The sequence below is a fragment of the Heptranchias perlo genome, chromosome 21, assembly GCF_035084215.1.
Source record: "Heptranchias perlo isolate sHepPer1 chromosome 21, sHepPer1.hap1, whole genome shotgun sequence".
Lineage (NCBI taxonomy): Eukaryota > Metazoa > Chordata > Chondrichthyes > Hexanchiformes > Hexanchidae > Heptranchias > Heptranchias perlo.
Genome location: NC_090345.1, coordinates 38,959,944 through 38,973,963, shown reverse-complemented (window position 1 = coordinate 38,973,963; position 14,020 = coordinate 38,959,944). Strand labels below are relative to the sequence as shown.

Here is a 14,020-nt window from a genome sequence, read left to right as displayed (position 1 = left end):
CTGCGAAGTTCCAGTGTACACTTCTGGTGCGCAAGACTCCCCGCCCCTCAGCAGTAAATCTGAAAATTATCTCATATGCTCAAGTTATGGGTGTGGAGCTTGAACCAACAACCTTCTGACTCAAGGTCAAGACTGCCAAGTTGTACTTGAAAACAGTGCAAGGTTCATGTTGCAGAAAGAGTGAAGCAACAAGCTGTCCTTGTAGCGTATATGTGGTTAAGTTCAATATTAACTTAGCTCACCTGCTCCAATTATGATGTGGAGATGCCGGTGATGGACTGGGGTGGACAAATGTAAGGACTTGCACAACACCAGGTTATAGTCCAACAGTTTTATTTTAAATCACAAGCTTTTGGAGCTTTCCTCCTTCACTCACCTGACGAAGGAGGAAAGCTCCGAAAGCTTGTATTTAAAATTAAACTGTTGGACTATAACCTGGTGTTGTGCAAGTCCTTACTGCTCCAATTAGTAGAAATAACACAAGGCAAATTAGGCAGTGGTCAGGCAAGCAAAGATAGCACCCAATTAATAGGCCCTAAAATTAACAAATTAAAACAAGTCTTACTATCTGTTATGTATAGACAATGTTAACGGAATAATTTACGTTTGTATTTTTTTTTGTGTATCTAAAGCCTTGTGGTTGAGGTTTCTGATTGGTTCAGTGTATGCTCATATCCCAGTATTAGGCTGATCCAATGGTTCCACTTTGAAAAGTAAGGAATTAGATAAGACTCTGAATAAAATGCAGTTTCAATTGGAATTAGAAACATAGAAAATAGGAGCAGGAGTCGGCCATTCAGCCCTTCGAGCCTGCTCCACCATTCAAGATGATCATGGCTGATCCTTTATCTCAATATCAAATTCCTGCTCTCTCCCCATACCCCTTGATGCCTTTTGTGTCTAGAAATCTATCTAACTCCTTCTTAAATATATTCAGTGTCTTGGCCTCCACAGCTTTCTGTGGTAGAGAATTTCACAGGTTCACCACCCTGAGTGAAGAAAGTTCTCCTCATCTCAGTCCTAAATGTCCTACCCCGTATCCTGAGACTGTGACCCCTCATTCTGGACCTCCCCAGTCAGGGGAAACATCCTCCCTGCATCCAGTCTGTCTAGCCCTGTCAGAATTTTATACGTTTCAATGAGATCCCCTCTCATTCTTCTAAACTCGAGTGAATACAGGCCGAGTCGACCCAATCCCTCCTCATACGACAGTCCGGCCATCCCAGGAATCAGTCTGGTGAACCTTCGCTGCATTCCCTCTATGGCAAGTACATCCTTTCTTAGGTAAGGAGACCAAAACTGAACACAATACTCCAGGTGTGGTCTCACTAAGGCCCTGTATAACTGCAGTAAGACATCCTTGCTCCCGTACTCAAATGCTCTTGCAACGAAGGCCAACACAACATTTGCCTTCCTAACGGCTTGCAGCACCTGCATGTTTGCTTGCAGTGACTGGTGTACAAGGACACCCAGGTCCCTTTGTACATCAACATTTCCCAATCTATCACCATTTCAATAATACTCTGCTTTTCTGTTTTTCCTTCCGAAATGGATAACTTCACATTTATCCACATTATACTGCATCTGCCATGTATTTGCCCACTCAGTCAATTTGTCTAAATCACCTTGAAGCCCCTTTGCATCCTCCTCACATCTCACGGTCCCACCTAGTTTTGTGTCGTCAGCAAACTTGGAATTATTGATGAAAAGAAGTTAAGTATCAATAATTCTACCAATCCCATCTATTGAGACCTACAGCTCCTTTAATAGAGGTGTGGGGGCACATGAGGGCCTACAGTGCAGCCCACAAGGACCTAGTGGAGAAGCTAGGTTGGCTCAAGGCATGGCAAGGCAGCCACTACATCAAACAAACAAAGGGAGACCTATGCTGATCCACTCTGCCAATTGACACACTGGTATCTGGACACTGGGTGCCCCTCTCAGATCAACATACATCCAGGGTAGACCGTACAATGTTGGATGTCCTCAAGTCACCTTAAATCCATCTATATGAATGGATGATCTATTCAAGGGACTTTTGAGGTTTGGGGCTGGTCAGAGATAGATCTCTCAGGACTAGGGATTCATCTGCTTGAAAGTTGAACAATATCTCTTTTCTGGACGTAGTAGTTTCTGCATACATTTGCTTCATTTGCCCAATCACAAAGGTGCTTCAGAAAGCACGTGTGGACTGAGTCAAACTGATTTTGCTAACTCTGTTCTGGTTCCATCAGCTGTGGTTCTCAGTGATCCTAGCAAACCGGCAAAGGCAGGACCTGCTAACACAGCTGGGGTGGACCAGGTACTGTATTCCAAACCAAAGTACTTTTGGCTGATGGTACTGGTGTGGATATTGAAGTACGAGACTTCTACACCAAGGTCCTTCCTTCCTGGTCGGTAGTTAAGATCCTGCTCAGTTCAAGGAAAAATCTCACTAACCAGACTTATAATGTGAAGTGGTGAAAATTTTTGGAAGAAGATGTAGTTAGATCTATTATCCCCATCACCTGCTAGGTTCATTATACTTTAGAATACTTACAATATTTCTTCTAAAGCTCCGTTCCATTCAGTATGTTTCGCCACCGTCTCAGCCTCTCGAGTCATTAGTTTTGGGGCTAGGTGATTATTACTACTTCAGATCTCATTTTATGAGAGCAATATGGAAGTAACATTCAGATTGGCTTCCTCTAGTTCCCAACAGTCATCTTAACGTGATCATTAATAAGCTGAAAGACCTGACAGTTACTTGTGTTATATGGCAAGACAACCTTAAGTAAGGCTAATCAAGTTCTCATGGTGCATGAAGGACACTTTCATCTGAAGACCCTACAAGGTAGGTAACTGTACCAAACCTTCCATATATGTTCAGCAAAAAATGTCCTACATGAACAGATACCATGCAGGCAACAGTGCAGAAACATATAAGAGCTGGTGTAACAGTACATTGGAAGTTACACCAGCTCTTATATACCCCGTAACTTCAAGTTAAGCCAATACTAATTTTAAAATAATTGAGACAACATTACAAACTGTCAATGCTCATGACTGCAAATAAAATAAAAGAAAGCCCTCGTACCTACCATTATAATGTAGCCCAGGAGCAAGACAGGCATTAAGATAATGATCAGCAGGTAGTCCAGAAAGGAGAATCTTCTCCTTACAGCATAATGTAAGCAGGTTCTTTCCTTCTTTAAAATTGAACAAAATACAAAGTCAGTGAAGAAATAAAATGTTTTGTTACAAAAATATTTATGTTCTGATATAAAAGTGTCCATGTATACAGTTTAATATTCGATCAACTATTTGATCAGTTAATACTTCAGGCTGTTTTCAACACCCAACATCTACAGGGGGATTATTCAATCCAGTGTAATGCTGGCAATTATGAAGCAACAGGTCACCAAAAAAAGGTCGAAACATGAGCACTATTGATATTTAAATTAACTCGATCTGAGCTGGGCTGAATGTTTCGTCTCCCCGATGGTACCACATTAATACCCAACAGTTTATATTTCCACAACACTCATGGACAGAAAGGTGTATCAAAGTATTTTACAGGAAGCTGGGAAACAGTGGATGCAGAGTCGGAGGGAATAGGGGAGAACAAAAAGAAAGTTACAGTGGAGGGCTGAAAGTCTGATCAGAGAACAGGGTTTTTAATAGGGGCTTTTGAAATCAGGGAGGGAAGTAATAAGGTGGAGGGATTTGGAGAAACAGTTCCAGGGGGCAGGAAAATACTGGGTGAAAGAGCAGGCAATGAATACAGAAGGGAAACAAGGAGCATACTTAATGTCAGCAAAATGAAAACCATCCTCTTCTACCCCCATCAGGCCCTGAGTGGCTCAGGCCTTCATTTAGTCAGCAGTGACAGACAGAAAGGTAGATATTGGGGGACATGCTGCTGGAGGAGGTTGTTGATGCACGATGGGCTGAGGCTATGCTGGGATTGAATGCAAGAAAGATGATCTTGAAGTAAATTAGCTGGGGAGTGGGGATCCAATGAAACTTGGCAAGTATGGGGGTGAAAGTAGTGCAGGAGAAGACAAGAGCTGTGATATTTGAAGCTGTAATTTGTGGAGTGGAGGCCTATTAGAAAAAAAATCAAATGGACGTGAATAAAGCATAGGTTAGAATTTTGGTAGCAGCATGAGAGAGATGGGAGTGAAGGTGGGAGAAAACAGTGTGAGGAAAGAAAGTTTTAGCATGTCTAGGTTCCACAGCTCTAGGCTTAGCCCAAGTAGCAGCCACAGTGGCTGCTGAATCAAGGGCAGAGGTCCTGGCAGGAGCCAAAGAGGATGCACCATTCAGAAAAATATTCTGGATCACTGTTAGCCAGTCAGCTGGAGAGGGTAGCAACAGATTTTGAATTGATGGAGGTGGCAGAGAGGCAAGGCCGATTGCCATACATGTGGAAACAGAAGCTGTGCTTCTGAATATCAAGATGTAGCATGTGAACAATGAAAAGTCAGGGGTCTTTCCCCCTCCCCCCAAGATGAGTTCCTGGGGTAAACTGGAGGTGACTATGTCAGAATAGGAGAAACTTTGCAGAAGTAATGTCTTTGTTGCAACAGATACACGTAGAACCAGGAGAGAGAAGTGGGCTAAATGCTCTTGGCAATTGTATATTTAGCAAGCTGGAAAGAAAAAATTCACCTTGTTTTTGATGTTAACGTTGGCCGTTTTGCTCAGAAGATATCGTACAATTTCAACACTGCCTGCTCGACACGCAGCAATCAGGGGGGTGTCTCCATAACGCCCATCTTGACCGTTCACATTTTTGTTTTCACGCAGTAGCTTCCTCAACTCGTGATAATCATTTTGATATGCTGCTTGGCAGATCGGCTGAGGAACAGAAAAACTGCATCTTAATGTCATCGTTTCTTTCAGACCCATTACAGCGTCTGGATATTTATTGTCTGGAATTACCAACAAAAACAAGTCAGTCAGTCAGTCAGTCTGCTTTCCTCCTTCAAGGAACCCATGACATGGAATGAACGTCATTTCACCCTGAAGTTATAACTTTTTAAATACCGTGCAGTTGGTCAGAGGCCCAAAATCAGTCTGTCTAATTTTACAAATAGAAAATGCTGGAAAACACTCAGCAGTTCAGGCAGCATCTGTGGAGAGAGAAACAGAGCTAACGTTTCAGTTCTGATGAAAGGTCGTTAACTCTTGGTTTTTCTCTCTTCCACAGATGCTGCCTGATCGGCTTGAGCGTTTTCCAGTATTTTCTGTTTTTATTTCGGATTTTCAGCATCTGCAGTATTTTGCTTTTGTTTTACTCTAATTTTGCCATGGGTACGAAACCTCAATAACCAATTGAAAATCAATGTGAGCTAAACTGGGTTATCAGGTCGGTGTGTCCAAGCACTAGGGTTATGGTAGTGAGGTAGGTCTCTTCTGCGAAAAGAAACCCATCCTAATTCATAACCTTTGGTGCGCATGACATTTTTGACTTTGTGACATATTCTTTGTGATTTTTTTTAAAAAACAAGAAAGTGTTTCCAAACATCCTGTTCCTTTTACTTCAGTTCCAGTCAACAGTTTCTACAGACCTTTCAGTTATGAGCTCATGCTTTTACTATAAAAATTGGAGTGGATTCCCATTTTAACTGCAATCGCTTGCTTCATTCAGAAACCTGAATCACTTGGCCTCGGTAGTGTCTCTCTCTAATTATTTACTTGATCTGCTGCTTTAAGTCCACCTATTATTTCAGCTGCCACAACAATGCTTCCTTCTTTACGTTGCATTTCCTTCTGTACATCCAAATGTACTTATTGGAGCAATGATTAAAATGTTGGACAGGCCTTTCTGTTTGTGGTATCAGAATACAGACATGCCCACGAACCAGCACAAAACACAAGAGGAAATGACAGCAAGTGTTTTGGACGGCTCGCATTTTGATCACTTTTCAGCTTTGGGGCTCAGATTCCATCAACTGGTCTCACATTCATCAGCAAATGAAAAAAAACTTAAATCAGGTTTGCTGCAAAATCCATAGAAGAGTCTAGATTTAAAAAAAAAACAATAGCTCTATTATGAAGTCTAACTTGCTCTGCATTACTAGCAGATCAAATTTATTGTAAATGTTAACAACAAATTTCACTGGCAAGAAATTCGTTATGTTGCATAGGATAGAAGATGAAAGCAGAGTGATAACACACCAAGGGTTGGGATTATACATATGTGTACAGCACCCAGAATGTTAAAGATCATACCTATGGTAGGTAATCATTCACTGAATATTGGGCAATATCCACATATAAAATGAACAGAATTGTCATTCTGGAGGGAGGAGAGAGAGGAGGAGGCACTGAACAGCTCTGAATCATTTAGGGCCCTTTTTTATGGCTGCTATTCATCATTGTGTAGCTGCCTGGTGCCAAGCCACCACCGTAGTCCTTTAACAAGATGAGGCAACGAAGACCGAGTCGGAACATACGCCGAGTATCAGCAAGCTAAACTGCTGTAGGTTTTTAAAAAGAATGAGAAAGTCCATACTTATGGAAGGTAATGTAACATTCAGCCGCCACATAAAAATAAACACAGGACTAGTGCAAGAACTGATGTTCTTATGACAAGTAAAACCAGTTTGGAGCCCATCTGCAGGCAGAAAACAATGGAGTTCTTGTTAGAGGGGCCATGTTTGGGGGGTGGCTAAAGGATTGATGTTGGGACCACTACCGTTACTAATTTACATCAATGACTTGGATTCAGAAACTCAATGCAAATTAGTCAAGTATACCAAATTAGGAGGGGCAGTTGGATGGAAGGAGGCAAGCTCAAAAATTACAGAATGAGTTGAACAAAATGTGCAGAAATTTAACCCAGACATGTGGAAAGTACGGCACAGAGCGAGGAAAAATATCCAACACACATACTCCCTAATGCTGATGAAGCTGAGAGGCCATGGAGTCTTAGTAGAATTGCTCAACATGAGCAACCAATGCACATCAGCAATCAACAAAGCCAATAGAAAGCTGAACTATTTCGCTAGAACAGTATAAGTCAGCCCCATCGTCGCTGCTGATCTGACAGTCGGGAATTTAGTAATAGTAGTAGAAGTCGTCAGAGGAGACGGTGGTCAAACTGTACAGTGCTCTGGTCAGGGCACACCTTGAGTACTGTGTCCAGTTCTGAGCACCAAAAAGAAAAGTAGTTTGCCTTTATATAGTGTCTTTCATATTCTCAGATTGTCCCAAAGCATTTCAAAGCCAGTGAATTACTTTTTGAAATATAATCACTGTTTTGTAGGCAAACACGGCAGCCAATTTGCAGACAACAGGGTCTCACAAACAGCAATGAGATTAATGACTAGATAATCTGTTTTTAGTGGTGTTTAGTTGAGGGATAGATGTTGGCTAGGACACTGGGAGAACTCCCCTGCTATTCTGTGAATAGTGACATGGGTCTTTTATGTCCACTTGAACAGGCAGACAGGTTCTCAGTTTAAAGTCTGATCTCATGGACGACACTTCCAGCACTACCTCAGTACTGCACTGAAGTGTCATCCCAGATTATGGGCTCAAGTCCTAGAGAGGGCTGGAACCCATAACCTTCTGACTCAGATGGCATAGACAAGGGGGGTATTAAAGTGATAGAGGCAGTGCAGAGAACAGCCATGAGACTGATCCATATATAAAAAGATTTAAGGTATAGCAACATTGGAACAGGTGCAAGCCCCTCGAGCCTGTTCCGCCACTCAATTAGATCATGGCTGATCTATATTTTAACTCCAACTTCCCGCCTTGGTTCTGTAACCCTTAATACCCTTGCCTAACAAAAATCTATCAATCTCAGTTTTGAAATTTTCAATTGACCTAGTCTCAACAGCTTTTTTTTTTGGAGGGCGGGGGGGGGGTGGGGGTAGGGAAGAGTTCCAAATTTCCACTACCCTTTGTGTGAAGAAGTGCTTCCTGACATCACCCCTGAATGGCCTAGCTCTAATTTTAAGGTTATGCCCCCTTGTTCTGGATTCCCCCACCAGAGGAAGGAAACACTGGAGAAACTTGGGCTTTCATCCTGCAAAGGAAGCGTCCGAGAAGGATCTTACTGCACTGAAGTATCAGTTTAGATTATGTGCTCAAGTTTGCAGTGGGGCTTAATATTTTAAAACATTGGTTCAATTAACAACCTATTTTTCCTTCCTGCTAATGATATTCAGGGAAACCTGGCTGAAGGAGTTCCTGAGCCACATAGTGCTGGAATCAATCTGACTGCTGTAATGTTACCAACCAGTGGTCTATAGCAATATGGTATTTTGGCTTTTCCCCCCGTTTCAGCACTTCAGTGGCACATCTCCATCACAGTCCATTTTAAAAAAAAAGATCTTTATTATTAGGTCCAATTAAATCACAACATACTTTTAACAACATTGAGGTGCATTCTCCATTCCTTTGCACCTGAATTGATTGAGATGTAGTTTATTGTTTGGATTATTTTAGTCAAGGCATTTCAATCAGCAGCAACTGTCACAAATTCGTCGCTGGGTCAAAATCCTGGAACTCCCCGTTTAACAACATTGTGGGAGTACCTTCACCACGTGGACAGCAGTGGTTCAAGTAGAGGGCCTACCACCACCTTCTCAAGGACAGCTAGGGATGGCTGCTAAATGACCGGCCATCACTTAGATGACTGAGCACTTGGACAAGTATAAGTTGTTCAAAGGGACTCAGCATGAATTTGTGAAGGGTAGGTCATGTCTGACTAATCTAGTTGAAGTTTTTGAGGAGGTCACAGTTATAGTGGATAAGAATGTGTCTACGGGTGTTGTCTATATGGACTTCCACAGTGCATAGAATTGGAGATAACTCTGTGACATGGATGAGTAATTGGTTGGGAGGTAGGAGACAGAGACTAGGGATAAAGGGAACATACTCTGATTGGCAGGATGTAACAAGTGGTATTCCTCAAGAATCTGCACTGGGGTCTCAGCTTTTCAACATATACATTAACGACGAGGTTGAAGGAATAGAGAGTTGTATATCCAAGTCTGCAGACAACACTTAGAATGCATAGTAAGTTGTGTAGATGGGAGCAGGAAGTTACAAAGGGACAGAGACCAAGTGAGTGGGCAAATCTATGGCAGATGAAGTTCAAGTGAGGATCAAAGAAAGACAAAATGAAATATTTTCTTAATGCTGGGGAGGGACAAAGGGACTTACAGTCAGAAACGGGAGAATTTATAATGGGGAATAGGGAAATGCAAGAGCAATTAAACAAATACTTCGGTTCTGTCTTCACGGAAGAGGACACAAATAACTTCCCAGAAATGCTAGGGAACCAAGGGATTAGTGAGAAGGAGGAATTAAAGGAAATTAGTATTAGTTAAAAAAAAAGTGCTGGAGAAATTAATGGGACTGAAAGCCGATAAATCCCCAGGACCTGATAATCTGCATCCCAGAGTACTAAAAGAGGTAGCCATGGAAATAGTGGATGCATTGGTTGTCATCTTCCAAAATTCTATAAATTATGGAACAGTTCCTGCAGATTGGAGGGTGACAAATGTAACCCCACTATTTAGAAAAAGGAGGGAGAGAAAACAGGGAACGATAGCCTAACATCAGTAGTAGGGAAAATGCTAGAGTCTATTATAAAGGATGTGATAACAGGACACTGAGAAAATATCAACGGGATTAGACAAAGTCAACATGGATTTATGAAAGGGAAATCATGTTTGACAAACCTACTAGAGTTTTTTTGAGGATGTAACTGGTAGAATAGATAAGGGAGAACCAGTGGATGTGGCTTATTTGGATTTTCAGAAGGCCTTTGATAAAGTCCCACATAAGAGGTTAGTGTGCAAAATTAAAGTACATGGGATTGGTGGTAATATACTGGCATGGATTGAAAATTGGTTAATGGACAGGAAACAAAGAGTAGGAATAAATGGGTCTTTTTTGGGGTGGCAGGCAGTGACTAGTGGGGTACCGCATGGATCAGTGCTTGGGCCCCAGCTATTCACAATATATATCAATGATTTGGATGAGGGAACCGAGTGTAATATTTCCAAGTTTGCTGACGACACAAAACTAGGTGGGATTGTGAGTTGTGAGGAGGATGCAAAGAGGCTTCAGGGCGATTTGGACAAGTTGAGTGAGTGGGCAAATACATGGCAGATGCAATATAACGTGGATAAACGTGAAGTTATCCACTTCGGAAGGAAAAACAGAAAGGCAGAGAATTATTTAAATGCTGATAGATTGGGGAATGTTGATGTACAAAGGGACCTGGGTGTCCTTGTACACCAGTCACTGAAAGCTAACATGCAGGTGCAGCAAGCAGTTAGGAAGGCAAATGGTACGTTGGCCTTCATTGCAAGAGGATTTGATTATAGGAGCAAGGATGTCTTACTGCAGTTATTCAGGGCCTTGGTGAGACCTCACCTGGAGCATTGTGTGCAGTTTTGGTCTCCTTACCCAAGAAAAGGATATACTTGCCATAGAGGGAGTGCAGCGAAGTTTCACCAGACTGATTCCTGGGATGGCAGGACTGTCATATGAGGAGACATTGGGTCGACTCGGCCTGTAGTCACTCGAGTTTAGAAGAACAAGAGGGGATCTCATTGAAACATACAAAATTCTGACAGGGCTAGACAGACTGGATGCAGGGAGGATGTTTCCTCTGGCTGGCAGGATCCAGAATGAGGGGTCACAGTCTCAGGATACGGGGTAGGACATTTAGGACTGAGATGAGGAGAAATTTCTTCACTCAGAGGATGGTGAACCTGTGGAATTCTCTACTACAGAAGGCTGTGGAGGCCAAGTCACTGAATATATTTAAGAAGGAGCTAGAAAGATTTCTAGACACAAAAGGCATCAAGGGGTATGGGGAGAGAGCGGGAATATGGTATTGAGATAGAGGATCAGCCACGATCATACTGAATGGCGGAGCAGGCTCGAAGGGCCAAATAGCCTACTCCTGCTCCTATTTTCTATGTTTCTATGATTTAAGTGTCTATATACACTAATTACTAAAAGCAAGTGTACAAGTACAAAAAGTAATTAAAAAGGCTAATGGAATGTTATTCTTTATCTCAAGGAGGTTGGAATACAAAAATAAGGAAATTATGCATCAGTTGCATAGAGTTTTGGCCAGATGCCATCTGGAGTATTGAAGTTACTTTGGCACTGAACCTCGGGAAAGATATATTGGCCTTGGAAAAGATACAGTGCAGATTCACCAGAATGATACCAGGGCTTAAAAGGTTAAATTATGAGGACAGGCTGCATAAACTTGGTTGATATTCCCTCAAGTTTAGACGGTTGAGGGATGATCTAATTAAGGTGTTTAAAATAATATAAGGATTCGATAGGGCAGATACAGAGAAACTATTTCCTCTGGTGAGGGATTCCAGAATGATGGGTTATAGTCTTAAAATTAGAGCTAGGCCATTTAGAACTGAAATCAGGAAGCATTTTTCACACAAAGGGTATTGGAAATCTGGAACTCTCCCCCAAAAGGCTGTGGATGCTGGGTCCATTGAAATTATCAAGACCAAGATCAGTAGACCTTTGTTAGGTAAAAGGTATCAAGGTATTTGGAGCAAAAGCAGGTAAATGGAGTTGAGGTACAGAATAGTCCTGATTTGAACCGAGGGATGGAATTCAAGGGGCTGAATGACCCACTCCTGCTCCCTAAAAACAAAGTGCATGCTAAACACCATCCCAGTTGGCATCAAAATGTACCATTATATTGCAACACCATAGTGACAAAAATGACTGGGGAATTCCAACTGTTCTCCGTCCCTGGCAAATTCTTCATCTGACCAATGGTATCCAACCACCAGCTGAACCCTCCCAAGGATTAATATTATTTACCTCATGTCAGATATTTAGCAATTGTCCTCAGCCAAACACACAGCATGACTAATCTTGATTTAAAGACAATCCTTTGTAGAACAATATTTCACAGTGCTTTTATTTGACTAGTTTAGCATTGTCTTGTACACATTTCCTCAAATACAACTGGAAGATTGGCCAGATTTCATTACATGTGATGCAACCATTTCTGAAACTATAGATAAGGATTTAAAAGTTGGAAACACATTATATATAAACACACACATGAAAAAAATGCTGGAACTTGCTGGACTGCGGTATTACCGGTTAAAGTTGTTCAGAACGCACAAACGAGTACACGAAACAAAAGCAGGAACACTCAGCATATCAGGAAGTGAATCGAGGAATTTAACATTCAGGGAGAGGACTCTGGTCAGTTTTGACAATGTGAAATGTTAAATTCCTCTGCTCTCTTGTACTGATCTGCTGAGTGTTTCCAATATGTTATGTTTTCATATCAGGCATCCAACATCTACACATTTTCTTTTGCTTCACAAGCCAGTACAGGCCAGCCCAACATGCTTGGGAATTGTTTTGAGGCTGACTTTGCATTCCACATTCCAGCAGCTGGACACACCTTGGTTTTCACTTCCTTGCAAACCTTTATCAACATAATTCACTGGGCTAGAAATAAACCAACAAATTGATTACTTGTTCCAGTGGATCTGCAAAGTCTGATGGGAAGGGCCCAGAGGGCAAGAGTCATTTTACCACATTCTGAAATCCAGAACAGTCGAATGGAGATTTAAAAAAAGTCACTCGGTCCAATCTACTGGTGTAAATAAATCCCAGATTCTAAAGAAAGAATGCAGGCAAAACTTTTTCAGTGTTGCATCGTATAAGAAGACTACGTCTAAAAAGTTTCACATCAGTCCAAATCCAAAACTAAAACGGTTAAAGAAATATCTAAAGTTACTGGCAGATTCAGTACATTAGGGAAACGGCGTTTTAACATCAGCCGAAGATAACATCTGTGAAATCATGCAGCAAATCCCACCCAACCACTGGAAGCGGACTCCTGTCTTTTAGCTAAAAGACTTCAGGTCAACCTCTGTACTTACCTCGGAGTAAAAGATTCCCATCTGTGCCCTGGACTCGCTGCACGCCAGGCAGCGGTGAGCAGATGAAACAAACGTTACTTCCTTCGGCTAAGTTTAATGTGTATTCCCAATAGTAACTGTAAACCGGGGGTAACACTGCTGGTTTTCCCTGACTTTTTGTGGCTTTATCCAACACAGCAGCAAATTGCAAACACCGAGCCCTACCTCAAAGAAAGAGCCATTGATATTTAAAAAACCGGTTATGCAACCGTGGGCGGTGTCCATACACTGGGAGTGTCAGTTACTCACAGCTCGTCCATTGGATGAAGTTGCAATGAAAAAATTCCGGGTGACTAGAGCAGTATTGGTTTTAAAATGTGAGGGAACAAGCTGGTACAGGTGTAGGCTGAGAATTACATTTTTGCTTAGTATCAGACTTTACAAGTTTAATTTGACATCCACCTGGTCCGGGACCTGATCCACCATTCCCAGAGGGCTGGTCTGTCAGTCGCCTTCCTTTCCCTGGATCAGGGGAAGGCGTTCGACAGGGTGGATCACGAGTACTTATTCGGGACTCTGCGCGCTTTCGGGTTCAGGTCGCATTTCGTCGCCCGGATCCGACTTCTGTACGCCGCCGCGGAGTGTCTGATTAAGGTTAACGGATCCTTGACGGCGCACCTTCGTTTCGGGAGAGGAATGCGTCAGGGATGCCGCATGTCCGGCCAATTATACACCGTCTGCGTGGAGCCTTTCCTGCACCTCTTGCGGAAGAGGTTGTCGGGACTGGCTCTGCGCGAGCCGGGCGTGGAGGTCGTCCTTTCGGCTTACGCCGACGACGTGTTCCTCGTGGTCATGGATCCCGTTGACTTGCGGAGGATGCGCGAGTGCTAAAAGGTGTACTCTGCGGCGTCCTCCGCAAGGATCAACTGGGAGAAATGTTCCGGACTCCTGGTGGGCCAGTGGCGGGCGGACTCCCTGCCGGAGGAGCTACAGCCTTTTGCCTGGAGCACCATGCACCTCCGGTACCTGTGAGTCCACCTTAGCCCTGCCGAGGAAGCCTGGCCAGCGAACTGGCAAGAGCTGGAGGCCAAAGTCACCGTTCGCCTAGGCCGCTGAACAGGACTGCTCTGAGTGTTATC

The 14,020-nt window shown here is 42.7% G+C and overlaps 1 protein-coding gene across 4 annotated transcripts in view; it reads right to left on the bottom strand.

Annotated features, from left to right (window-relative positions):
* ankrd22 (ankyrin repeat domain 22) overlaps positions 1-13,158 on the bottom strand; it is a 28,430-nt gene extending 15,272 nt beyond the window's left edge. For 2 of the 4 annotated variants that reach the window (XM_068002541.1, XM_068002542.1), the window contains exons 1-3: positions 12,903-13,158; positions 4,654-4,842; positions 3,081-3,188 (exon numbers count right to left, since the gene is read on the bottom strand). In XM_068002541.1, coding sequence (XP_067858642.1) covers positions 3,081-3,188; positions 4,654-4,842; positions 12,903-12,923 — 318 coding nt within the window. In that variant the 5' untranslated portion in view covers positions 12,924-13,158. The remainder of the gene's footprint in view (positions 1-3,080; positions 3,189-4,653; positions 4,843-12,902) is intronic. The other 2 variants (XM_068002539.1, XM_068002538.1) reach the window with 1 other exon arrangement.
* Positions 13,159-14,020: the final 862 nt, after the last annotated feature.